This window comes from Mesocricetus auratus, unplaced genomic scaffold (genome assembly GCF_017639785.1).
Source record: "Mesocricetus auratus isolate SY011 unplaced genomic scaffold, BCM_Maur_2.0 Super-Scaffold_100040, whole genome shotgun sequence".
In the NCBI taxonomy this organism is placed as follows: Eukaryota; Metazoa; Chordata; class Mammalia; order Rodentia; family Cricetidae; genus Mesocricetus; species Mesocricetus auratus.
Window position 1 is genome coordinate 4,740,506 of NW_024429217.1, and position 26,104 is coordinate 4,766,609.

A 26,104-nucleotide genomic window follows, 5' to 3' on the forward strand; every position below is an offset into this window, starting at 1 on the left:
GCAGTCTACACTTCAGCTGGTACACAGAGGTGGGACACAGGAATGTCAGCCACTAACCCATCAAAGAGGGCCATTTACTCAGTCATTTGTGTTACATGATTTATCAACTGTCTAAGAAAACTAGTGCTACATTAACAGAAGGCAATGAGCTTTATGCCCTACAACAGCCCACATCATACCTCTGCAGCTCACCCAGGACGAGACCATTACTATCACAAGCAGACTCTTCGGTCTCCATGTCTGAACAGTTGTCTGAATGTAACTAACCAGCATTAAGTCCTGTGACAAAGATGTCTCTATATACTTGTAGTACACATGTGTTGATTATTTAAAGAAAGACTTAAAAAGAGATTCCATAAACAATTGCAAATCTCTTTCTCAGATATTATGCTTTACAATAATGCTGTGTGTGATTTATCTAGTTTGGCTTTCATTATTAGCCAGACATGTAAGAAGTTACTCTTTTAGATGAATCACTTAATATAAATATTTACAATTATACTATTAGTACTTTAAAATCAATTTTGAATTCTAATACCAGAAGTAGATTCATATATGCTCAAACTAATTACAAACTAGAGAGTAGCTGATAATCAGATTTTTACTTCATTAAAGTTCAGATTAAGATAATTAGTCAAGGAGGAAAAGTTTCCTTGGTAAAAGATGCTACTGGTCTATGGGAAAAAATGTGTTAGCTACTAAGGTTAAAGCTAGATTAATTAAGGTGCCATTTGATAGCTAAGGCTTACACAATGTAGCTCTCTTAATGGTTGTAGTAACTGATTAGCAAACCTCACAATGAGGGAAAAATCACTTTTCTCCACATTTAAACTACACTTACACTGATTTATGAACATGCAAATAAAGGATCAGGCACCAGTGCTCTTTGTAAGAAATGTGGCTTCGCCCTCTCCTTAGGTGAGTGTGGGCTCTCCTGCTCCCACTCGGAGCTTGCTGGGTCTGCTTCACACAGAGTGGACATGCTCAGGCAGGACGAATCACCCAGAGTCTTGCCTCACCTCACTATTGGCACCCCATCCGCCCTCCTCCCTCCACTTTTGGCCCCCCCTATGCTCTCTGCTTGAGTGAGGAGAACACCTAGAGAAGCCAGACCATCCATAGTTACTGACACTGAAGTCATGGCCCATCTACACAACCGGGAGACTAGAGGAGAGGGAAAGACCTCACCTGCACCCACTGGAAGAAGGGATGGGAAGATGACAGTATAAGAACACACTCAACATCAGAAAGATCAATATGACACCAAAAGATTCTAGGGACTCCCCACCAGCAAGACCTGAAAATCGCAACACAGATGAAGCACAAGATAAGGACCTTAAAAACTATTTTATGAAGATGATAGAGATCCTTAAAGAGAAAACAAGAAAATCCCTTAAAGAAACAGAAGACAAAACTAAAAAAAAATACATAAAATGGAGGAAAAAAACCCAAAAACTTCTAGAAATAAGCAATCTTTTAAAGACTGCAAAGAAAGCCAAGAAAAAACAACCAAACAAGTGAAGGAAACAATTCAAACAGTTCAAGGCTTGAAAGCAGAAATAGAAACAATAAGGAAAACATAGAATGAGGGGATGCTGGAAATAGAAAATTTGGGTAAATAATCAGGAACTACAGATGTAAGTATAACCAATAGAATACAAGAGATGGAAAACAGAATCTCAGGTATTGAAGACTCACAGATGAAATCCAGTTATCGACCAACGAAAATCTCAAGTCCAACAAATCCCTAACACAAAATATACAGGAAATATGGGACACCGTGAAAAGACCAAACCTAAGAATAACAGGTATAGAAGAAGGTGAAGAAATACATCTCAAAGGTATAGAAAACATATTCAACAAAATCATAGAAGAAAACTTCCCCAACCTAATGGATATGCTGATGAAAGTACAAGAAACTTACAGAACACCAAATAGACTGAAACACAAAAAGAAGTCCCTTGACACATAATAATCAAAACACCAAACTTACAGAATAAAGAAAGAATATTAAGAGCAGAAAAATAAAAATGCCAAGTAGCATAAAAAGGCAGACCTATCAGAATTACACCCGACTTCTCAATGGAAACTTTGGAAGTAAGAAGATCCTGGATAGATATTCTACAACTGCTAAAGCAACATGAATGCCAGCCCAGACTACAATACCAGGCAAAGGTTTCAATCAGTATAGATGGAGAAAACAAAATAATCCATGACAAAACCAGATTAAAACAATATATATCCACAAATCTAGCCCTACAGAAAGTACTGGAAGGAAAACTCCAACCCAATGAAGATAATTATACCCACAAAAACATAGGGAATAGATAATCCCACTTTAACAAACACCAAAAGAAAAAGGGAAGGGAGAATCCATACACAATAACACCAACACCAAAAACTCCAAAACAAACAAGAATGAACAATCAATGGCCACTAATATCCCTCAATGTCAATGGTCTTAACTCACATATAAAAAGACACAGGAGAACAGAATGGATACAAAGACAAAATCCATCCTTCTGCTGAATACACGAAACATACCTCAATTTCAAAGACTGATGTTACCTCAGAGTAAAGGGCTGGGAAAAGATTTTTCCAATCAAATGGAGCCAAGAAACAAGCAGGGGTATCAATCCTAACACTAACAAATCAGAAAGGAAAAGGGGTACATAACAACAGATACCATGGAAATCCAGAGAATCATCAGGTCATACTTTGAAAAGCTGTACTCCACAAAATTCAAACTAAAATCAATCAAAACAGATGAAGAAGATCATTTCATATTCATCACAGGAAAAGTCCATCAGGATGAAGTCTCAATTCTGAACATCTATACCCCAAATACAAAGGTACCCACATTTGTAAAAGAAACATTACTAAAGCAAATCACACATAAAACCTCACACACTTATAGTGAGAAACGTCAACACCCTACTCTCACTACTAGACAGAACCGCCTGACGGAAACTTAACAAAGAAACAAAAGAACTAACAGAAGTTATGGCACAATTGGGATTAACAGACATCTATAGAACATTCCATCCAAACACAAAGAATACATCTTCTTCTCAGCCCCACATGGAAACTTCTCTAAAATCGACCACATACTTGGAAACATAGAAAACCTCAACAGATACAAAAAAAATTGGAATAACCCCCTGTATTCTATCGGATCACCATGGTTTAAAGTTAGAATTCAACAATAGCACAAATTGCAGAAACCTTAAAAATGCATGGAAATTGAACAATGCACACAATTGCACTATTCCTGGGTCAAGGAAAAAATAAAAAAGAAAGTAAAGACTTCCTACAATTCATCGAGAATGAAGACACGACATACCCAACCTTATGTGACACATTGAAAGCAGTGCTAAGAGGAAAGTTCATAGCACTAAGTGACGACCTGAAGAAACTGGAGAACAGAAACACTAGAGAATTAACAGAACAACTAAAAGGTCAGTTCTTGGGGGTAGAGGTCAGGAAATAATCAAATTGAAGGCTGAAATTAATAAAGTAGAAACTAGGAAAACAACACAAAGAATTAATGAAACAAAGAGTTGGTTCTTTGAGAAAAATCAACAAGATAGACATCCTTTATCCAAACTAATCAAAAGGCAGAGAGAGAGAGAGAGAGAGAGAGAGAGAGAGAGAGAGAGAGAGAGAGAGAGAGAGAGAGAGAGAGAGAGAAAGCATGCTAGTTAACAAAATCAGAAAGGAAAAGGGGTACATAACAACAGATACCAGGGAAATCCAGAGAATCATCAGGTCAGACTTTGAAAAGCTGTACTCCACAAAATTCAAAAATCTAAAGGAAATGGACAATTTTCTGGATAGACATCACTTACCAAAATTAAATCAAGAACAGATAAGCAATTTAAATAGAAGCAGTCATCAAAAACTCCCAACCAAAAACAGCCCAGGGTCGGATGGTTTCAGTGCAGAATTCTATCAGAAATTTAAAGAAGAGCTAATACTGGTACTCCTCAAATTGTTCCACATAACAGAAGCAGAAGGGACATTGCCAAACTCTTTTTACTAGGTTACAATTACCTTGGTACCCAAGCCACATAAAGACACAATGAGGAAAGAGAACTACAGACCAATATCCCTCATGCAAAAATACTCAACAAAATATTGGCAAATTGAATCCAAGAATACATCAGAAAAATCACCCACCATGATCAAGTAGATTACATCCCAGGGATGCAGGGATGGTGCAACATATGAAAATCCAACAATGTAATACACCATATAAACAAACTGGATAGGAAAAGCCACATGATCATCTCACTAGATGCTGAAAAGGCCTTCAACAAAATCCAATACCCCTTCATGATAAAGATCTTGGAGAGATCAGGAATAACAGGAACATACCTAAACATAATAACAGCAATATACAGCAAACCAATAGCCAACATCAAACTAAATGGAGAGAAACTCAGAGAGTCCTCTAAAATCAGGAACAAGGCAAGGTTGTCTACTCTCTCCATATCTCTTCAACATAGTACTTGAAGTTCTAGCTAGAGCAGTAAGACAAGAAAAGGAGATCAAGGGGATACAAATTGGAAAGGAAGAAGACAAACTTTCACTAGTTGCAGATGATATGATAGTTTACCTAAATGACCCGAAAAACTCTATATGGGAACTCCTACTGTAGGAACACCAGACCTTGAGCAGAGACCCACTTCCCCTTCTGCCTGGGAGTAGGCAGCTGTAAGACAATGTTTACTAAAAACATGTTTACTAAAAACAATACAATGCCCGGGGGCAATAAGTTCCTGGAAAAGGCCTGCCCACAGAAACCACCCTGACCTCGACCTTGTCCAAAGACTAACCGTCTCTTCTGCCACGCCCAGATCAGTTTTTGGTGTCAGAGCAGAACCAGCCAGGGTAGAGGGGAGAGCAGAAGCTTCTCTGGTGGGAGCCTTTCTTAGGAAGTTTTCTTGAACCTTTTTGGGGCCTGTTTAAAGTTTTCTTTACATTGTTGAACAAGTCTGTGTGTTGTCAATCCCCGACACCCTCCGCACGTTCTCGGACACAGGCCGCACAGCAGACGCGACATTCTACAGCTGATAAAAACCTTCAGCAAAGTGGCAGGATATAAGACTAACTCAAAAAAATCAGTAACTCTAATATATATAGAAGAAAAATGGGCTGAGAAACAAATCAGAGAAACATTACCCTTTACAATAGCCACAAACATCATAAAATATCTTGGGGTAATGCTAACCAAACAAGTGAAAGACCTGTATAGCAAGAACTTTGAGTCTTTAAAGAAAGAAATCAAAGAAGACACAAGAAGGTGGAACGATCTCCCATGCTCTTGGATAGGTAGGATCAACATAGTAAAAATGTCAATCTTACCGAAAGCAATATACAGATTTAACGCAATCCCCATTTAAATCCCAGCACAATTCTTCAGAGACCTTGAGAGAACAATAATCAACTTTGTATGGAAAAACAAAAGACCCAGGATAGCCAAAACTACCTTATTCAACAAAGCAACATCTGGAGGCATCGCCATCCCTGACTTCAAGCTCTATTATAGAGCTGTAGTCCTGAAAACAGCTTGGTATTGGCACAAAAATAGACAGGTAGACCGATGGAATTGAATTGAACACCTATACATGTATGAACATCTGATTTTTGACAAGAAGCTAAAATTATACAATAGAAAAAAAAAGCATCTTCAATTAATGGTGCTGGCATAACTGGATGCTGGCATGCAGAAGAATGTGGATAGATCCATGTCTATCGCCATGCACAAAACTTAAGTCCAAATGGATCAAAGACCTCAACATAAATCCAGCCACAATAAACCTCTTAGAAGAGAAAGTGGGAGATATCCTTGAACTAGTTGGTACAGGAGAATGCTTCTTGAACATAATATTAGTAGCACAGACATTGAGATTGACAATTAATAAATGGGACCCCCGGAAATTGAGAAGCTTCTGTAAGGCAAAGGACACAGACAACAAGACAAAACAGCAGCCCACAGAATGGGAAAAGATCTTCACCAATCCCAAATCCGACAGAGGGCTGATTTCCAAAATATACAGTGAACTCAAGAAGCTAGCCACCAAAACACCAAGTAATCCAGTTAAAACGTGGGGTACAGAAATAGAGAATTCTCAATAGAGACATCTATAATGGCTGAAAGACACTTAAGAAAGTGCTCAACATCCTTAGCCATCATGGAAATGCAAATCAAAACAATTCTGTGATACCATATTATACCTGTCAGAATGGCTAAAATCAAAAACATCAATGACACTTCATGCTGGAGAGGATGTGGAGAAACTCCTCCGCTGCTGGTGGGAGTGCAAACTTGTACAGCCACTTTGGAAATAAATATGGCGGTTTCTCAGGAAAATGGGAATCAGTTTACCTCAAGATCCAGTAGTTCCTCTCTTGGGCATATACCCAAAGAATGTACATTCATACAACAAGGACATATGTTCAACTATGCTCATAGCAGTGTTGTTTATAATAGGCAGAACCTGGATGCCCGTCAACCGAAGAATGGATGGAGAAAATGTGGTACATTTATACAATGGGGTATTACTCAGTGGAAAAAACAAACAAACAAACAATGAAATCTTGAAATTCTCAGGCAAATGAATGGAACTGGAAGAAAACATCCTGCGTGAAGTAACCCAATCTCAGAAAGAGAAACAGTGTATGTACTCACTTATATATATTGATATTAGACATACAGCAAAGGACTACCATCTTACAACCCACACCACCAGAGAAACTAGGAAACAAGGAGGACTCCAAGAGAAGAACACAGGGTCCTTCAAAGAAGGGGAGGGGAACAAGAGCCCCTGAGCAAATTGGGAGTATGCGGGGGGGGGGGGATGAGGTCAGAAGGGGAGGGAGGAGGAGAACAGAAGAGATCAGGAAGATTGAGACGGGAGGAATAGAGGAGGGCATGAAAGGAGATACCTTGATAGAGGGAGCCAGTATAGGTTTGGAGAGAGGTCTGGCACAGGGGAATAGTTAGAGGATCCACAAGGATGACCCCAATTAAGAATCTAGGCAGTAGTGGAGAGGCTGCCTTTGATGCCCATCCCCTATAATGAGATTGATGACTACCTTGGTTACCATTCCTAGAGCCTTCACCCAGGAGCTGATAGAAGCAGAAGCAGGTACCCACAGCTAAACACTGAGCCATACTCCTGGAATCCAGTTGCGGAAAGGGAGGAGGGATGAGCAAAGGAACCAGGACTGTGCTGGAGAAACCTACAAAAATAGTTGACCTGATCTAGTAAGACCATAGAGACCCTAGTTGTAAAGCCGGGGAATCAGCATTGAACTGAACCAACCCCTCTGAATGTGGGTGCCAGCTAGGAGGTCTGGGCAGTTTATGGGACATCTGACAGTGGAGCCAGTGTTTATCCCTAGTGCACAAATGAACATTGGGAGCCCATTCCCTATGGAGGGATACTATTGCAGCCCGGATATACGAAAGAGGGCCTAGCCCCTCTCCCAAATGATGTGAAGGACTTTGATGGTCCCCTGTGTGAGGGCCTCACTATCCTTGGGGAGTGGGTGGGAGGTGGCTTGGGGGGCCAGTGGGGGGCATGGGAGGATGGGAGGGCTACAGAATGGGGGGATTGATATGTAAAATAAGAGTGCTCTTAAACAAACAAACAAATAAATAAAAAGAAATCTATACAGACAAACGGGCTGGAAGAAAACTGCAGTGGAAAGAATCTTATACAACAACTTCTTAGTCATCGACTCTCCTGCACTCCTGTCATGGTGACGGCACTGACTGGTGGGTTTCAGGTAACCTCTCGCATCATCACGATTATAAGTCTTCATATCTGTAATTCTTTAGTGATCCATTACAAATGGAGTTACAGAGCTAGGTGAGCTAGGATGGCCTGAGAAATAGGCCAGGAAACGGCTTAAACATCACACAGCATATGAACAGTAGGCAGGGTAACTCCTGGCTTAGGCCACAAGGCATCCTGGAGAAGGTCAAGCATAGTTTCTTACTATACCATAAATGAAATGACTTTCCAAAGTGAATATGGAAAGATTTAAATATACTGCAATGTCAGAATGTTCAAGAATGGAGTCATGTGAAAGGAATTCTGAGTGCTTGTGGGAAATGCAAAAACACAAGAGTCTAGTGACTTTAGTCTCTTTAAGAACACATATTGCTTATGGATGTGCTTTCATGCCCCTTCCTGGTTAGCAGACAGGAGTGAGTTTACTTCACATTACTAATCACACTGGCTATTATTCGTTTATATGCCTCTACGAAAAACATGTTTTTTGGTGACACATGGCTTGCCCCGGTGATTCCATACTTTCACGTGACTCTTCCTAACACTCTGAATAAAAGTGGCCTGAGATTTCAGTCTGCCTCACTTTGAGTCTCCACTCTCCCAGATCTAACCGTCAACTAAAATAGTAAGCAGTGCAATACTGCCTACCAGCTATGAGATGGGTTAGAAGCATTTACTCTACCACAAGCATTTACTCTCCTGCTTACAAGGCAGGAGAGATGAGATACCACAAGTAACTGACAAAAGGTAGAGAGGAGAAAATGACATTAAAAAGTAGTGTCTCATCACAGTTCTGTTTCTTTACTTAGTTAAGGAATAGTTCAACTGTAACACAACCAAATATCATTTTTATACAAGCTAGACATATTACATGTTTATATCTTTGTCAAATTCTGCAGAAATTCTCTGCAGCTCTTTTCCATATTAAAATGAGACCACAAGGCAAAGGAAGTCAGACTACAGGGAAATTTGATTACACGAGTATTACAAAATCAAAGGCATACAGCCAACTCCCCACCAGGGCTTTCTGGTCACCACATGTGGCCTGGGGACCCAGGAAAGTAACCGATTGTTCCCCTCAGCTCCTGCTATATTCCACTTGCAAGGGACCACCTCATCACTCTCTTTCCCTAACTTTGTGACTCTCCAGTCATCATATAGACAAATGTGATCGCCTTCACAAAACTCAACTCCAAATGGACCAAAGACTCAACAGAAGAGAAGAATCCCTAAATTGGACAAAGAGAAAGCAAAGAATACATAGGCGCAGGAAAGGATTTTCAAACAGGACCCCAAAAGCACAGGCATTAAGACCGAAAATAACTGGGACTTCATGAAACAGCAAAGTTCTATAAAGCAAATGAAAAGAGGCAGAATACACCTGACAGAGGGTTGGCATCCAGAAGATCCAATAAAGTCAAAAAGCTAAACACAGGAAAGCAATCAACCCAATGTAAAGTAGGGCATGGACTTAAAGGATAAAATGTAACCAGGAGGAACCCTCCTTACAGTAGTCAGATCACAGGTGAGTCACTATCAGTTGCTATCTGTGCAATCCAGCAGCACACTGCAGATTTTTCTCTACATTATCAGTGATTGAAAAACAAAGCCATGACTAGATAGCAGACACTTTGAAGAGTATGATACAAACATTTCAAATGACATAAAAATGAGTTGATGTTTTATGTGAAGTCCTGCCATTCTTACTGCTAAAGTTATTTCAATAGGTGTCTATGTACCGTAGTTAGAGCCCAGCTACCGAACAATCCATTCTCACCTGAATTGCAAGGGCACGGGCTACAAGACCTCGCAGGTACTGGAGGGGATCCTCGGGGCCTTCCCACTTGCTCTGCCACGTGAGAGGACACTGCGGTATAAAAGAGGGACAGTCAGCGTACACGGACAAAAGTGTGCCAGGCTTTCAACATTAGTATGGAGGAAGGAATATCAAAGTTAAAACGGTATTTACTAGATGTAAAAACTCGTGAAGGAATGAACATATCTACTTCTCACTGGTAAACTAGTCAACAACATTTTCTTGGAGTGATACATGGTACAGTATGTAATCAAAGTAAAATATAAAATTCATTTTTAAATTGCTAAAGATAAAAAGGGTCTTGGTCCCTACATAATTTTTTCAAACCATGCATAAAGTAGCCCACATGAATTCACCCACAAGGATGTGGGGTAGAAGAGACGTTAACTGAAGCATGTGCCCTAAATTAAAACCAGTAAGCAAAATCACACAACAGCTCTCTTATAGAAACTGTCTTTCTAATAGCTAACCACGGCGAGTCTCCACTAGTACACACTGCTGTGCTTTAGAAGTATTCGTAAGTACCTATGTACTGTAAGTTACTGCTATGCTTGTTGTCTGGAGTTCCGATGTATTTAACAAACATCAACAAATTTTCTATTATAGTAACAGCACAATGATTTTATGCCCCATTCACCCTCTGACCATGTATCAATCATCAATAAGGTGCGGAAAACTAGAAACACATAATATCCAAATAGTAGAAAGGAACTTAGAAGACATCACATACTTCAGGAGCATCTAACCATTCTTAGAAATAAGTGTCAGAGTCAGGACTAAAACAGATGAGGGTTTAAAATCTAAGTTTAAATAAACAAACTGAAAATGTATCTCAAGGAATGAGAAAACAAACCGAGTCCAAACCAAGGAGAAATAAAATAACAAACATCACAGTAGAAATAAGTAAAACAAAATAAAAATATTAATGATCAACAAACAGAAATATTTTGAAAAACAAACCAACAAAAGACATTAAGTCAGAGGTGATAGATAAAGAAGACTACTGACATCACAAAAATTCGAAAATCATTCAAGACTGTTAACGTGTACAATTATGTGCCGACAAACAAAAGATCCTAGAAAAAAAAGGTTCCATTCTTGGACCTCTAACCCTGGGTCCAGTGAGATGTTTCTGTGGGAAAAGGCACTTGCTAAGCCTGAGGACCTGGGTCCCCCAGACTGGAAGCAAAGAATTTACTTCTGTAGGCGACCTCTGACCTCCATAAAGACATGTGATCACACACACAAATAAATATAATAAAACCTCTTAAAATAGAAAACATTAATAAACAAGAAACAAGGCTGAAATGGTAGCAGCAGCAGCAGCAATAATAATGAGAAGAATAACAACAACAATAATAATACACCTCTCCGTAAAGGAAAGGCCAGCTGCACTGCTGAGGTATGTGGAACTTCCAAGGAGGACTAACCCTGTGGGGACAAATCCCAACAGGACAGTGCTTGATAGCACAGGAAAGGCTTTGTGTTTAATCCCACGCCCTAAAAAAAAGAAAAGAGAAAAAAACACAGAAAATCTGTTGGGCTTCATACTATGTACATATAATGCCAGCACTTGAGAGGTAAAGGCTGGGAGATCAGGATACAAAGCCAATCTCAGCTACGTAGCATGCTTGAGGCCAGCCTGGGCTACATGAGACCCTTTCAAATATAAACAATGCACACATACGACAATTCCCTTTAAACTTCAGAAAAAAATCTTAAACTTCCAAACTCATTCTACAGGGACAGTTACAATCCAAAGTCAAACAAGGACACAAAGAAAACTATATCACATTATCTCTGATGAACCAAAGCCCACTGAGTTCTATATCATATTATTGGAAAATTAGATTTTAATTCTTGGATATAAAACTGTTTATCAGTTCCCATAAACTAACCTCCAGTCCCCCTCTCCTCTCCTTACCTTTAATTACCACTCTCGTCTACCCTTGCATATGAGTTATAAAGATTTATATAAAGGGCCTATTGAAGGTTCCCATCACAAAGATAAGGTGTGTAAGGAGACAGCTCCTAACTACACTGGTTTGGCCATTAAACACCGTAAATCTGTATTCAGCTATTACACTGTACCTCCAAAATGTGTACCACAAGCCTTCACTAAAAGCTGGCTGGGAGAATGTGTACCACAAGCCTTCACTAAAAGCTTGCTGGGAGAATGTGTACCCCAAGTCATCACTAAAAGCTGGCTGGGAGAATGTGTACCCCAAGTCTTCACTAAAAGCTGGCTGGGAGAATGTGTACCCCAAGTCATCACTAAAAGCTGGCTGGGAGAATGTGTACCCCAAGTCTTCACTAAAAGCTGGCTGGGAGAATGTGTACCACAAGCCTTCACTAAAAGCTGGCTGGGAGAATGTGTACAAGTCTTCACTAAAAGCTGGCTGGGAGAATGTGTACCACAAGCCTTCACTAAAAGCTGGCTGGGAGAATGTGTACCACAAGCCTTCACTAAAAGCTGGCTGGGAGTCCGTTGTTAAGTCCCCTTTCTCATCCCTGATTTTGTTAATTAGCATGTTCTCTCTCTGTCTTTTGGTTAGTTTGGACAGAGGTTTGTCTATTTTGTTGATTTCTCAAAGAACCAACTCTTTGTTTCATTGATTCTTCTCAATGTTTTCCTGGTTTCTACTTGATTGATTTCAGCCCTCAATTTGATTATTTCCTGGCGTCTGCTCCTCCTGGGGGAGTTTGCTTCTTTTTGTTCTAGAACATTCAGCTGTGCTATTAATTCTCTAGTATGGCTGTTCTCCAGTTTTTTCATGTGGGCACTTAGTGCTATAAACTTTCCTCTCAGCACTGCTTTCAAAGTGTCCCATAAGTTTGTGTATGTTGTGTCTTCATTCTCATTGAAATCGAGGAAGTCTTTAATTTCTTTTTTTATTTGTTCCTTTACCCAGGGATGGTGCAATTGTGCATTGTTCAATCTCCATGAGTTTGTAGGGTTTCTGCGATTTGTGTTATTGTTGAATTCTAATGTTAATGCATGGTGGTCTGATAAGATGCAGGGGGTTATTCCAATTTTTTTGTATCTGTGGAGATTTGCTATGTTTCCTATTATGTGGTCAATTTTAGAGAAGGTTCCATGTGGTGCCGAGAAGAAGGTATATCCCTTTGTATTTGGGTGGAATGTTCTATAGATGTCTGTTAAACCCAGTTGGGTCATAACTTCTATTAATTCTTTTGTTTCTTTGTTAAGTTTCTGTCTGGAGGTCCTATCTAGCGGTGAGAGCGGAGTGTTGAAGTCTCCTACTATTAGTGTGTGAGATTTTATGTGCATTTTGAGCTTTAGTAATGTTTCTTTCACGAATGTAGGTGCCTTTGTATTTGGGGCGTAGATATTTAAAATCGAGACTTCGTCTTGATGTATTTTTCCTTTGATGAATATGAAGTGCCCTTCTTCATCTCTTTTGATTGATTTTAATTTGAAGTCTAATTTGTTAGATATTAGGATTGCTACGCCCGCTTGTTTCTTGGGGCCGTTTGATTGGAAGATCTTTTCCCAGCCCTTTACTCTGAGATAACGTCTGTCTTTGGTGTTGAGATGTGTTTCTTGTATGCAGCAGAAGGAAGGGTTCTGTCTTCGTATCCATTCTGCTAGTCTGTGTCTTTTTATAGGTAAGTTGAGGCCATTGACATTGAGGGATATTAATGACCATTGATTGGTGATCCTTGTTTGGGCTTGATTTATTGTTAGTGAAGTTATTTTGTGTTGTTTCTCCTCCCTTTTTCTTTTGGTGTTTTGTAAAGTATGATTATATATTGCCTGTGTCTTTGTACCACAAGCCTTCACTAAAAGCTCGCTGGGAGAATGTGTACCCCAAGTCATCACTAAAAGCTGGCTGGGAGAATGTGTACCCCAAGTCTTCACTAAAAGCTGGCTGGGAGAATGTGTACCACAAGCCTTCACTAAAAGCTGGCTGGGAGAATGTGTACCCCAAGTCATCACTAAAAGCTGGCTGGGAGAATGTGTACCACAAGCCTTCACTAAAAGCTGGCTGGGAAAATGTGTACCACAAGCCTTCACTAAAAGCTGGCTGGGAGAATGTGTACCACAAGCCTTCACTAAAAGCTGGCTGGGAGAATGTGTACCCCAAGTCTTCACTAAAAGCTGGCTGGGAGAATGTGTACCACAAGTCTTCACTAAAAGCTGGCTGGGAGAATGTGTACCACAAGCCTTCACTAAAAGCTGGCTGGGAGAATGTGTACCACAAGCCTTCACTAAAAGCTCGCTGGGAGAATGAATGTGAGCAGGAAGGGTGGCCTTTCTTCTTCCCTTTCTCCTCTGCTAGCACTGTGCTCCCAAGCCCGCTGCCCCAGCTGACCACTTAGCCCTGACTGTAGAAAGACCCACATCCACTGTCATTTCCGCATGGCTGCTATTCCAGTTTTAAACAACTGAAAAGGCATTTGGTGTTACAACCAGTATGTCAGGATAATCTGAGAAACTGGTTCTACAAAGGGCTCAAATAAACTGATTTTAAAAAAGCAATACAATCTATTAATTTCTAATAAAATGATACACTTATGATTATTTAGGATGAATGACAAGGAAATTTGTCGATTTCTTCTTGACTTTTTTATATCTTTAAAGTTACGATTCAAAATCTGTTCTAACATGTTCGAGAGAATTGTATTCATTACTGTGACTTTTTATAAAATAAAAGCAGCACAGCTTTAACCATCACCAGTAACTGTCAAGTAAATTTACAAATCCTAATCCTTGGCAGGAAAATCCCTGCTGCAATCATCCCAGGTACACTGGTGAAAATATCAACCAATACTCTATATTATATTAAATAATATCACATAGTACACAAATTGCAACATTTAAATGTAATAAAAACTAACTTTTACTTTGAAATGCAAGGGATAGTACATTTTTGAATTTTAACAAAACTCAATGGTTTTGTCTTGGTCAAAACTGGCCTACTCTCATTTGAATTCCAAACATCCCAAGGCTGTCTCCAAAAATCTGCATCTTATAATTTAAGTGTGCTTTGTAAAACACAGTTTTGATTCTCTGCAAGGATTTTGTCAAATCCATTCTCACACAAATAATGAAAATAAAGGTAGCGATACATACTGAGGTTGTATTTGAGTGTTGTGTGTGTGTATGAAGGTGTGGTTTGTGTGTGTAAGTCTGTCAAGGGTTGACTCTGGGTGCCCCACAGTTGGTCTCTACTGAGCACTGAGACTATTTTATCACCTGGCTGAAGTGGCCGCTGGTGAGCTGCAGTGGTCCACCTGCCCTGCCTGTCCTTAGTCCTGGAGTTAGATGTGTGCCACTGCTCTTGGCTTTTCCATGGGTGAAACTTGGGTTCTAATGCTTCTATGTGAGCCACTTTATCAACAGAATACTCAACATTATATGTGATACCTACATCCCATATCTTAATTAAGAATCTAACCATCTGGTTCATTTGCTGTGACTATTGCTATGTCAAATGAAGAAGACCTTAACAGCTGAGGGGAAAATGAATTATTATAAAGAATAAAAAATTTATGACTCATTTATAAAATAGTTACATCTTAATCAAGAGAAGGACTTCATATAACTAAGCCTTTGGCCCTTTATCTTCAACGTTATCTAAAAGAAGAGCATGAGATTCCCATCAAAGAAAATGATTTAGTTACTGATTTTTTTTTCCAGTTGATTATGTCATGTCTCCAAGATGGTTAACGGACGCAAAAAGAAACAGTCAAGTTGTGCATATGTGAATGTGGCATGTGTGTCTGTGTGTGCATACATGTGTATGCATGAGTTTGTGTCTGTGTTTGTGTGTGTGCACATGTGTGCATGTGCAGGTTATAAGCATCCAGAAGTTTCCTGTATCTCCAGGAATCTCAAGTGTGGCTGCAGAGAGAGAGGTGACGTACAAAGATTGTAGTGGAAAAGCAAAGAATACAGAAATCATGTGAAATCCAGATATAATAAACTTGAGATTCTGAAAGACAGTGCAGTCTAACATGGTACTAGATGAAGTCATCTGGAAAGGGAGTGTATATGTCCCTCAAAAGCCTCTGAATAAAAGAGAAGTGACAGTCCCAGCAACCTGCACATGCACAACAGCTGCCTCATTTCAAAGACATTCTGGAAGCTGCAGCGCATATCAGCACACCCTAGACAGAGCATGGCACTTGCTGGCTCACACTGCTTCCCTCACGGAGAATCACAAAACCAGACTTTATAGCTGGACCATTTAGCTGTGGAGAAGGGAAAGAAGACAGAAAGAGAAAGAATCATTCTTTCTCTACGTCCCTAAGGCCCCCTGTATCAGTTGGTTAAACAAGCAACCACTCTGAGAATCAGTGGAGGCTAAGGAAACTAACGTGACTTAGTAGATACAAGTTCATGTGGTGGGAAGGGAGGAACCTGTCTGAGGGAAGCAAACGCATTTCCAGATGAGAATGGCAGCCACCTCGGAGAAGAGCGAGGTAAGCTATGCCTGAGAGGGGGAGATGGCCAGAGCCCAGCCTGACCAGGGCATGCACGACAGACTCCTCAGCGTTTGGGCCTTCTGCACTCAGAGCCCCAGGGGGACGGGTAGAAAGGTCACTCAGGCATGAGATCTTAGGCCTTAAGCACTGCCAAGAGTGTTTTCAAGAGAAGCAAAAGCCTGGATAGATGTTCAGGCTCAGGCAGAGCATTTCCAGGAAGGCCCTTTCCTTACTGCCAAGTCTGGTTACAAAAAACACTCCAGGGTCAGTCCCACAGCACACAGCATGCATTCCACCGGGAAAGCAGGACAAGCTGAACCTGCAAGCATCTCTTTCTGCTCTAACAAGATGGGCTTTAGAGAGAAGATGAAGCAAACCCTCCTCCCTCACCCCAAAGCAGCACACATCAGTGAACCGTTTCCACCCCTGCTTTTCCTTCGGACTGTACTGCCTCCGTCTGCACTTACTTATTCGATTATCTTTCACTGTTGATTCTTCAGGCTTCAGCCCGCATGCTTGCTGTGTCCCCCTGCCCCTCTTGTCTCAGTTTCTCACCAATCCGTTTGCCTGTGATGCTCATCCTACAAGCATCTCTTCTATCCTTACTGTGGTTAGAGTTGGTAGTCACAGCTTCTTTCAGTGTTCTGAATTATATGGACTGTTTTTGAATTCTTACTATTTCTGCAGTGTGCTTTCTCTCTTCCAAGTGCCAGAGAAGGCTGCCTACTGATAAGATCCTCAGAAGGATAAGAAGACAGAAAGGGAACCAAACACAGCAGAGGCAAGCTGCAATACAGAAACGATGTACAAATACATATGCGTACACATACATGCAAGCCATCATGGCACCTCACACAGCTCCTCAATAACTGGACCCATAGACACTGAAAGGGTTCAAATGCCACCAGACTAAGAATGTAAAGGCTTAATTGTAAAAATATTTGATGACCTCAAAGAGGACTCACATAAAAAATGGAGGAAGTCCGTTTGATGTCTGGTTGAGAAAGCTAGTGATTCAGAAGAAAAGAGAAGAGAATCTGAAGGAAAAACAAAAGAATAGCCATCTTGAAAGGGAAAAGCTCAATAGGGCAAATGCACGATGGAAAGAATGACTGCGGCAGAGCTTAGCCAGCTTCCGGAAAGGATATCAGGAAGTGAAGACAAGGTTGAGACACTATTACACTAGGCAGACATGAAGATCAACAGTTTCAACAATTCTCAGGAACACAAGAATCCAAGGTGTATAAGAGACACAAACCAAATGAACAGAAAGCTTCCTCAATGATATCATAGCAGGAAAATCCCCAAGTCTAGGGAAAGACATGGACACCCACGCATGAGACTCAATTAGGACCCCACATAGATATGACAACCTACTGAAGATATCTCTCTCCCTGCTCTGTATATACTGTGTAAAGTGTATACCCAGTTTCTGTGTAACTGATGTGAACTATGTGGATTTTATTATTTGCTAAAATGCTCCAATCATTTAGGGAGAGAAGCACTGATTTCTCTTCTTCTGGTGAGCATACCCTAGTGTCACTAGTCGCCCTTCACCTAACCTTACCATTCACTTTGGCTCCTCCACAGACATTTGGTTGAAGTTTTAGTCGATATGAACAGTCCCACCGGCTGCAAAGGGTTTGAACACGGGCACGCTCACAACCCAACTGGTTTGGAACAAAGCAGATTCTAAGATTTTTGCTTAAGTTGTTAGGAAACAGCTTTGAGCTTACAGGGTCTAAGATTTGGTGTGGTAGGTTACCAACATGTATGGAAGACTTGTCCCAAAGTGAAATAAAAATGGATTTCATTACATATGCAATGAAGAGATCAACATAGAAGAGAACGCCGCTAAGATCCTAGAATCATACACTTGCATCAAGCTGATTTAATGCTTCTACTAGACTCGCTATTAGCTTCTCAACCAGTACATTCTATCTACATAGCTTCCTTCACCTCAACTTTAGTTTTGTTAGCTAACTACAGGAACCCTGGTAAATGCATTTCATGAAAGGAGAGCCACACAGGTCACAGAATAACAATCGATAGACTTGGGATTGTCTTACCTTTTGGTTTAATAAAGCACTTGCCAGTTTTTGTACTTCTAAGCTCAGTAAAGTGGTTCCTCTGATGACCTTGCTGAGGGCAGCGAGGGACTGATGGACACTCTGTACTAAGCGGATGGCATTGAACCGCTCAAGAATGACGAACGATAACACTGGAGATCCTTGGCGATCATTGGGTGGTGACACTTTCTGATGGATTAGGTTTGAATTCTGAAAGAACAAGGTCATGTCACAGTTAACAAGTAACATCAATGACACACCAAAGAATGTAAAAGGTCAAAAACTGCCCATGAGTTCATGTTTCTGAATAGTCTGTTTATGAATGGATGAACTGAGTCTGTAAATAGATATTTCTGGACTTTTGCTGACTTTAGTGGTATGTGTGGTGTAACGGAACAATGGGACAAGAGTCACCGAGGAGCAATTCAGTGTCTGCGGAAGTCATAGAAGGGGAGACCCTCTAACTCAGTGCAGCTAACTTATGGGGTGGTTGGCTGCCCTGCAGATCCACTTTACTGTACCCAGACAAATGCAGCTTGCAAAGCTGACCCTTTTACACCTGCAACGACTATTCCTTTCATATCAATTTACTGTGTTTTTTACCAAGTTACTGAAAACATACTTACTCAAAAATTAAAAGCAGTCATAATTTCATGCTTGTTTCCTGTAGTTTAGCTGAAAATCAAGCTATATTACCTGAGTAAGGAGCATTTGGCCAAGACAAGTGTGTGGTAATTAATAATTTAAATTGTAAAAGTTGGAAAATGGAAACAGGCCAAACTGGGAGTCTCCTGAGAGCTGATACTCAGTAGCTGAGGTTGGGAGTTGGTGCACATCATTTTTGTTAGTAGTCTACTCTTTCTCGTAACTTTTTAAATGGATTCAAGGTATGCACAAATATTGTGTTTGTATAGAAAAGTCCCCTTTATAGTGATGTCACCAAGCAAGTTATCTCTCCCCAAGCGAAGCTACTCTCCTTAGTGTGTACTGATTCCTACGCCTGCCTTCTGCGGATACATAGCAGCAGGACACAGTCAAAGTTTACCTGGTACCTTGAGCATCTGATAAGACATCCACCACCCCTTAGACTACAGCCCTTCCTGGGGTGGAGAGGCTCTAACAACTTCCTAGCTTACTCCAAGCCTCTATATCCCAATTCCCTCGTGTGTTTCTTCTCCACTGGCTTGGATGGTATTTCCTGCAGGGCCTGAACTCCTGCTGGTACTTTTTGGCTGTTTCAGTTTTCCACCACTCATATGACAAACTGCTTATGTTAAATGACTTAGTTATATTTCTATTGCTGTGATAAGATACCAGCACCCAGCCAACTTCCAGAAGAACGAGGTTATTTGGAGATTATAGTGTCAGAGGGTTAGCGTCTATGGCCATCATGGTGGGGAATAAGACGGCAGGCAGGCAGGCAGGCATGGCGCTGGGGCAGTGCCTGAGAGCTTGCATCTTGAGATACGATGAGGCAGAAAAAGAGGGAGGGCTAACTGAGAATAGCCCAAGTCTTTCTGAAACCTCAAATCCTCCCTCCCTGTCGACCTCCTTCAACAAGGCCATATTCCGAATCCTTTCCAAATAGCTCCATCAAATGGGGGTCACACTTTCAGACACATAAGCCTATGGGGGCTATTTTCTTTAACCACATGGTTAAAATGCCTGCTGTATTTTTTTGCTTTGTTGAATGGAATCCCACAAACAGAAAATGAGTCACCGGAATCATTTAGTTCCCTGAGGTGGGGAGTGGATAGAGCTTCCCTGGGATCTACTCCCAGGAACACACTGGAACCACAGGTGAGGATGGCTGAGCTTGAGAAGTGTGAAAAGCACACTGAAAACCACAAGGGCAAGCGAGGAGGCCTTCTGTCCAACTAAGGACAAGCTAGCTACGTTCTCTGGCCTGAAGACTCTAGACATAGGGCTCAGCCACCACGTCCCAATCTAAAAGCAACTGGACAAGGCTCAAAAAGAAGGAAAATGATCCATTTAAAAGAAAATTTAAAGTACAAGAAACTAATAAAGCAGTTTCTTTAATTATTTTAGCACTGCAGATTGGTTTTTTTTTACTTTTTTTTTAATATTTTAATTTTAAATAGCTTGTTTCACATGTCAGTCCCAGTTCCCTCTCCCTCCCCTCCTCATGGGTCTGATCCAGACCCCCTGAGTGTGAGAGTCAGTGAGGAGGCCTGGGCAACCTATGGGGCTCTGAGCAGTGGATCAGTGTTTATCCCTGGAATACAAACAGACATCCTGTGTCCATAACACAAAGAGGGATTCTCTCTCAGCCTGGACTCCTAGGGGAGTGCCTGGACCCAGCACTGCAGATTGTTAGTGTATTGGACATAATTAATTCTTTTGAAATTTTAATTAGATGCACAAATCCATTTGTCAGTATATACAAAACATCATTTCTGGATGAACTCATGTTCAGGAAAAAAGTTCATCATGTGTTTTTCTTACAATAAAGTTTAAGATTAAACAGAAAATATTTCATGTACACATTGTGTCACATGAGTAATTTAAAAGAAAATTAAAGGAAGTGCCAGCGCTACAGAAACAGGTGCAAATTGGTCAGGAAGTCAGTAATTGTCAATAATTGTTGCCATCAGCCAGGTACTAAAAGTTAGTAGTGTGAAGATCTTACGTAATACACATTGAAAACAAGATCTGGCGTTTCACTACACACATGCAGAGTATTAGATGAGAACACATTCTCCTGTGTTGTGCTTGTCAGCATTTTGTCTTTAAAATCACTGTTTTACAAGCTTACTATTAGAAATTTTTTATGGAACTATTATAGAAGATTTTAAAAATAAGGCAAGTCCTATATCTGATAATACAAAAGCTGGCAGAATAATGTATAAGTAGCAGTCAATAAAATGTAGTGCTAAAATATGTAACTACATATTTGCATATTATATAATCTCCTTTCAAAAAGCCATAGTAACAAACAGGCATGCCAACCTGAAATTTCACAAAGCTGTAAGAAAGATGCTTACAGTCCAATCTTTATTAGGTGGCCCAATACCCTGTAAAGGTAACTCGACTGAGTGTCTGTTGGCACAGGCTCTACACTTGCACAGCCAGAACACTGACAAAGCCCCAGCATATTACTCCCACAACATAACTTAGTTCAGTTTCATGCCTTGGCTAGCTTCTTAATTGAATCTATTCTTTACAATGTATCAATTTTTCCTCTGTAAAACACAAATCAATTTTGATAACCTCTCCATCTCAATAGTGTGATGAATTCCTCTTGCTTAAGAACAATATGTAACCCCTTTCAGGCTGCACTTAGCAACAAAAGATGGCAGACTGGTCCTTCTGCCCTGAATTTCATTCTGTGGACACCACCTAGAACATTTACTTAGCATATCAACGTATCACCTCTAAAGAGCATCTTAACTTGGCCTTCCTCTCAACACTTGACTTTGAGTAAGACATGAAAGTAACTAGACTGTGTGTCCAACAATTGTCTGTCACAGTCACTAGCCCTCAAACAGCTTCTACCAGTCCTTCATTCCATACTGAGGAGTTCATCAGATAGTATGCGGAGAATGAAAGACCCTGGAACACTCGGCCCTAAATGGGATGTCTCCATCAAATCCTCCTCTCAGGACGCAGAGCCCTGTGGGAGAGGAGGCAGAAAACAAGAACAAGCAGCAATGGAGAACACCGAGAAATACGGTCCCTGAATCAACACGATTGAAGCACGCAGTGAACTCACAGAGACTGAGGCCGCAGGCACAGGGCCGGCACGGGTCTGTAGCAAGTGCTCTGTGAAAACACTATGGCTGTCAGTTTAGTGTTTTACGGGATTCTTGGGTGAGCCCCTGAGTGGGTCTCTGTTTCTTGTGCCTGCTCAGTTGGTTTTGTTTCGTCCAATTCTCACGTGCTAGCTTTTTTCTTTATTATACTGTATTATATTGCTATCCTGAGAAGCTGGTTTGTTTCCTGAGACAGAAAGGGAGTGGATCTGGATAGGAAGGGAAAGGAGCAGGAACTGGGAGGCACATAGGGACGGGAAACCACAATCAGGATGTACTACTATGTGAGAAAAAGTTCCATTTCAATAAAAGGAAAAGTATTAACTAAAAATATAGTTTCAACAAAAATCGATGAAGTCAGAAATTCAAGGACTGACACATGAAAGGGGAAATTAACAGCAAGCCAGATGGCAGTGGGGGCTAACAGGGCTAGCTGAGCTTTTACAGGGTTAGCATAGGTAGGGGATTGAGAAGAGAACAACATTTGCAGAGTTCCAGAGACACACTCTACCATGATACAGATCTGATACCGAGGCAGCTTTACTCTGCAAGAGGCTATAAAGCCACTTAAAGAAATTAATTTATAAAGGAGGGCTTGAAAGACAGGTACATAGTACAAAGAAATTGTAGCAATTCATAACATAAAGAATTAAACTTAAATCATAACAATGGTTTTCAGAAGGAAATGGGGAGTAAAAGGCAAATACAAGATATGCCAGATTTGAGATTTGGCTACTAAGAATTTAACACGAAACCATGGGCATGCTGGCACATGCCAGCAATCCAATTGCTTAGGAAGTGGAGGTCAGATGATCAGGGAGTTCATGGCCACTCTTGAATACATGGTGAATTTGAGGCCAACATAGGCTACATGAGATCCTGTCCTAGATAAAATTTTAAATAAAAAATAATGAGCATTTTGTTTTACAAACAAGAATTAAAATGAAGTTTAAAAAGGCATTCTGGTTTCTAGATAAAATAACTGCTAACCTTGTGAATTCCGAGTCTGACAAACAAGGACACCCTGAACCCGGGAGATGGTGTGAGAACGGGAAGTCTGAAGGAGCAGGGGGTGTCTGAGCATCCGATGCAGCAGAGGAGGGGGAAACAGCTGCACGGCTGGAGCCAGACAGGAAGGCAAAAGTACCAACCACCTCATGACTCCCAAGACCAAGGTCTCAACACAAGATTTATCTGCCCCAGAGAGGCAGGAGGCAGGGACAAGACACAAAGACAGAGGGCAGGGATAAGGGACAAAAGACTGTCGCCTCTGGGAAGAGAAGAGACGGACATGCACATAGGAACATGCCAGTTTATAAAGGCACAAGGGGAAACCCTGTGTTAGGAGGAGGTGTTTAATTTTAATGGGATATGTAATTAGGCGAGCCAAAGGGAGCTTCTGATTGCTGGACTTCAATAGGTTGATAGCTGGACCTTGGTGGTCAGTATCAGGAGGAGGGTTTGGCCAAATAAGGGGATAGACCTTGGGGGCTAGCTTTAGGGGTGTAACCTAATGGCTTTTAGCAGGGAGGGGATGGGGGAGAAGGCTAGGCCTGCTAGAGCACAGTGGGCTAGTGTCCCTCAACACTCACCAGAGCAAAAGGAGTCTGTGAGTTCCTTACAAAGATTTACTCATCTGTTTTCGTTTATGTGTATGAGTGCTTTGGCCATGTGTGTCTGTGTTCCATGTGTGTGCAGTGCCCATAAAGTCGGGAAGGTGATCAGAGCTTGAACTAGGGTTAAGGACAGTTGTGAACCACCATGTCAGTGTGGAAAACCAAGCCAGGGTCTCTGGAAGAGCAGCCAGAGCTTTCACAGTTGAGCCTGCGCTGCAGCGCCCCAGGGAGGTTTCAGCTCTAAGATTTTAGTTTTATCAGGCTTTAGATGGACTATGGGGCTTTAAAGAAGCACTTACTAAGCTGTCACAGTTAGCAGGTGCCTGCTGTCCCCAGCGTGTGGTTAAGTAGACACAAGATCATGTGCACATGGAAGCAGAGCTGCTGAGTGTTAGACAGACAGACAGACAGACAGACAGACAGACAGACAGACAGAAGTCAAGCCACAACACCCACACATCACAGTGAAGCCGAAGAGTAGAGGTAGAACATACAAGACGGAAAATCCAATCACTCACAGTGATTATCAGACCCGCAAGCTCCAATACAAAAATCAGCACTTTTTCTCGAGAGTTGAAGAAAAACAACTGAATGCTACAAATGGGTGTGCAGCTATACTTTTTATCACTTAGTTACACGTGATGATGACATAAAGATATTCTCAGAAGCAAACATCTTCGGGAAGTCCTTTAAGATGAGAGGCTGACCCACCTCAGCCAGTGCCACCCATTCTTTTCATTTCAGTGGCGGAGCTTTCAAAGCCCAGTGAGGGACCCGCATGATGCGCACTGTTGCGTCACCGTAGTGCTGGGTTCTAATTACTCAGCTTATAACCCTCCGTTTAAAACCTCCACACTAGAACTCACAGCATGACAGGCAGGGCTGGGGTGGGGCTGGGGTGTCCCTGTCCTAGCTCAGGAGCTGCTGTTAGACATCAAAGCATGGAGGGAGGGGAACATGGACACGAAGTCCCTGCCTTAGCTCAGGAGCCACTGTTAGCTCATGGCTGCTGAGAGGCAAAGTTAGATTTATTTTGGGTGTGGCCCCTGGAAGGCAGACCATTCTCTAGAGATGGTCACACACCACTGAGTATATGTGCATATATGCTAGACCAAAGGGACCAGAGAGCCTGCTCAGAGGGTAAGAGCACTGGCTGCTCTTTCAGAGGTCATGAATTCAATTCCCAGCTCACAACCATCTAAAATAAAATCTGGTGCCCTCTTCTGGCATGCAGGCAAACATGTGAGGAGAACACTGCAGACATGATAAAGAAATAAAATCTGAACAAAAAAAAAACCCTGACTATCAAGGTTAGAAAAAATGACACAAAGCTGGGTGGGTATGGAGGAGGGGCTATATCTGTCTTAGGGTCCTCCTTGTTTCCTAGCTTCTCTGGCAGTGTGGACAGTCGGCTGGTAATCCTTTGCTCTATGTCTAAAATCCATATGTGAATGAGTACACACCATGTTTGTCTTGTTGTGACTGGGGAAGGGGAAAGGGACAAGATCTCCTGAGATAATTAGGAGCATGGGGGGATGGGAGAAGGGGGCTAGGAGAAAGAGAAGGGGAGAAGAGGAGGGGAGAGGAGGACATGAGGGAGCAGGAAGATTGAGTCAGGGGAAGAATAGAGGAGAGCAAGAAAAGAGATACCATAATAGAGGGAGCCATTATAGGTTTAAAGAGAAATCTGGCACTAGGGAAATATCCAGTAGTCTACAAAGATGACCTCCACTAACAATCTAAGCAATAGTGGAGAGGCTACCTTAAATGCCCTTCCCCAAAAATGAGATTGATGACAACCTTATACACCATTCTAGAACCTTCATCCAGTAGCTGATGGAAGCAGAAGCAGATACCCACAGCTAAACACTGAGCTGAACTCTGGAATCCAGTTGCAGAAAGGGAGGAGTGATAAGCAAAGGGATCAAGATCAGGCTGGAGAAACCCACAGACAACAGCTGGCCTGAACATAGACCCCAGGCTGATAGCTGGGAAACCAGCATAGGACTGTTCCAGACCCCCTGCGAGGATACCAGTTTGGAGGTCTGGTTAATCTATGGGGCTTCTGGTAGCGAATCAGTATTTATCCCTGGTACTCGAATGGACTTTAGGAGCTCACTCCACATAGAGGGATACTCTATCAGCCTAGACACATGGGGGAGGGTCTAGGCCCTGCTCCAAATGATATGACAGACTTTGAAGATTCCCCATGGAAGATAGGATGGGATAGAGAATTGATGGGGGACAGGGGAGGAGGCGAGGGAGAGGGAATTGGGATTGACATGTAAAACAAGTTTGTTTCTAATTTAAATTAAAAGGGGGGATCCTACCTAGAACACAATGGGGACTTTATAGACTAAATTGATTCCAGAACCACAATCACAAAACAGACCAGAAAATGAACTCTGAATATAAGCGGGTTAATCACCTATGGGTCTAGGAGCCAGAATTTAAGAAACACTTTAAATGTATAGGCAACAGTCCAAAGTTATTCACTGTCCTAACACCTGTAAAGTTGGTGTGAGATCAGCAGATATAAACAGCCCTGGATTGGGGTCGGAATGCTCAATGT

At 41.4% G+C, this 26,104-nt stretch overlaps 1 protein-coding gene across 5 annotated transcripts in view; it reads right to left on the reverse strand.

The window, feature by feature from the left end:
- Positions 1 to 26,104, reverse strand: part of Dync2h1 (dynein cytoplasmic 2 heavy chain 1) — a 221,568-nt gene that overhangs the window by 14,380 nt on the left and 181,084 nt on the right. For all 5 annotated transcript variants that reach the window (XM_040734715.1, XM_040734717.1, XM_040734714.1 and 2 more), the window contains 2 exons: positions 18,144 to 18,353; positions 9,583 to 9,672 (listed from right to left, as the gene is read on the reverse strand). In XM_040734715.1, the coding sequence (XP_040590649.1) occupies positions 9,583 to 9,672; positions 18,144 to 18,353 (300 nt within the window). The remainder of the gene's footprint in view (positions 1 to 9,582; positions 9,673 to 18,143; positions 18,354 to 26,104) is intronic.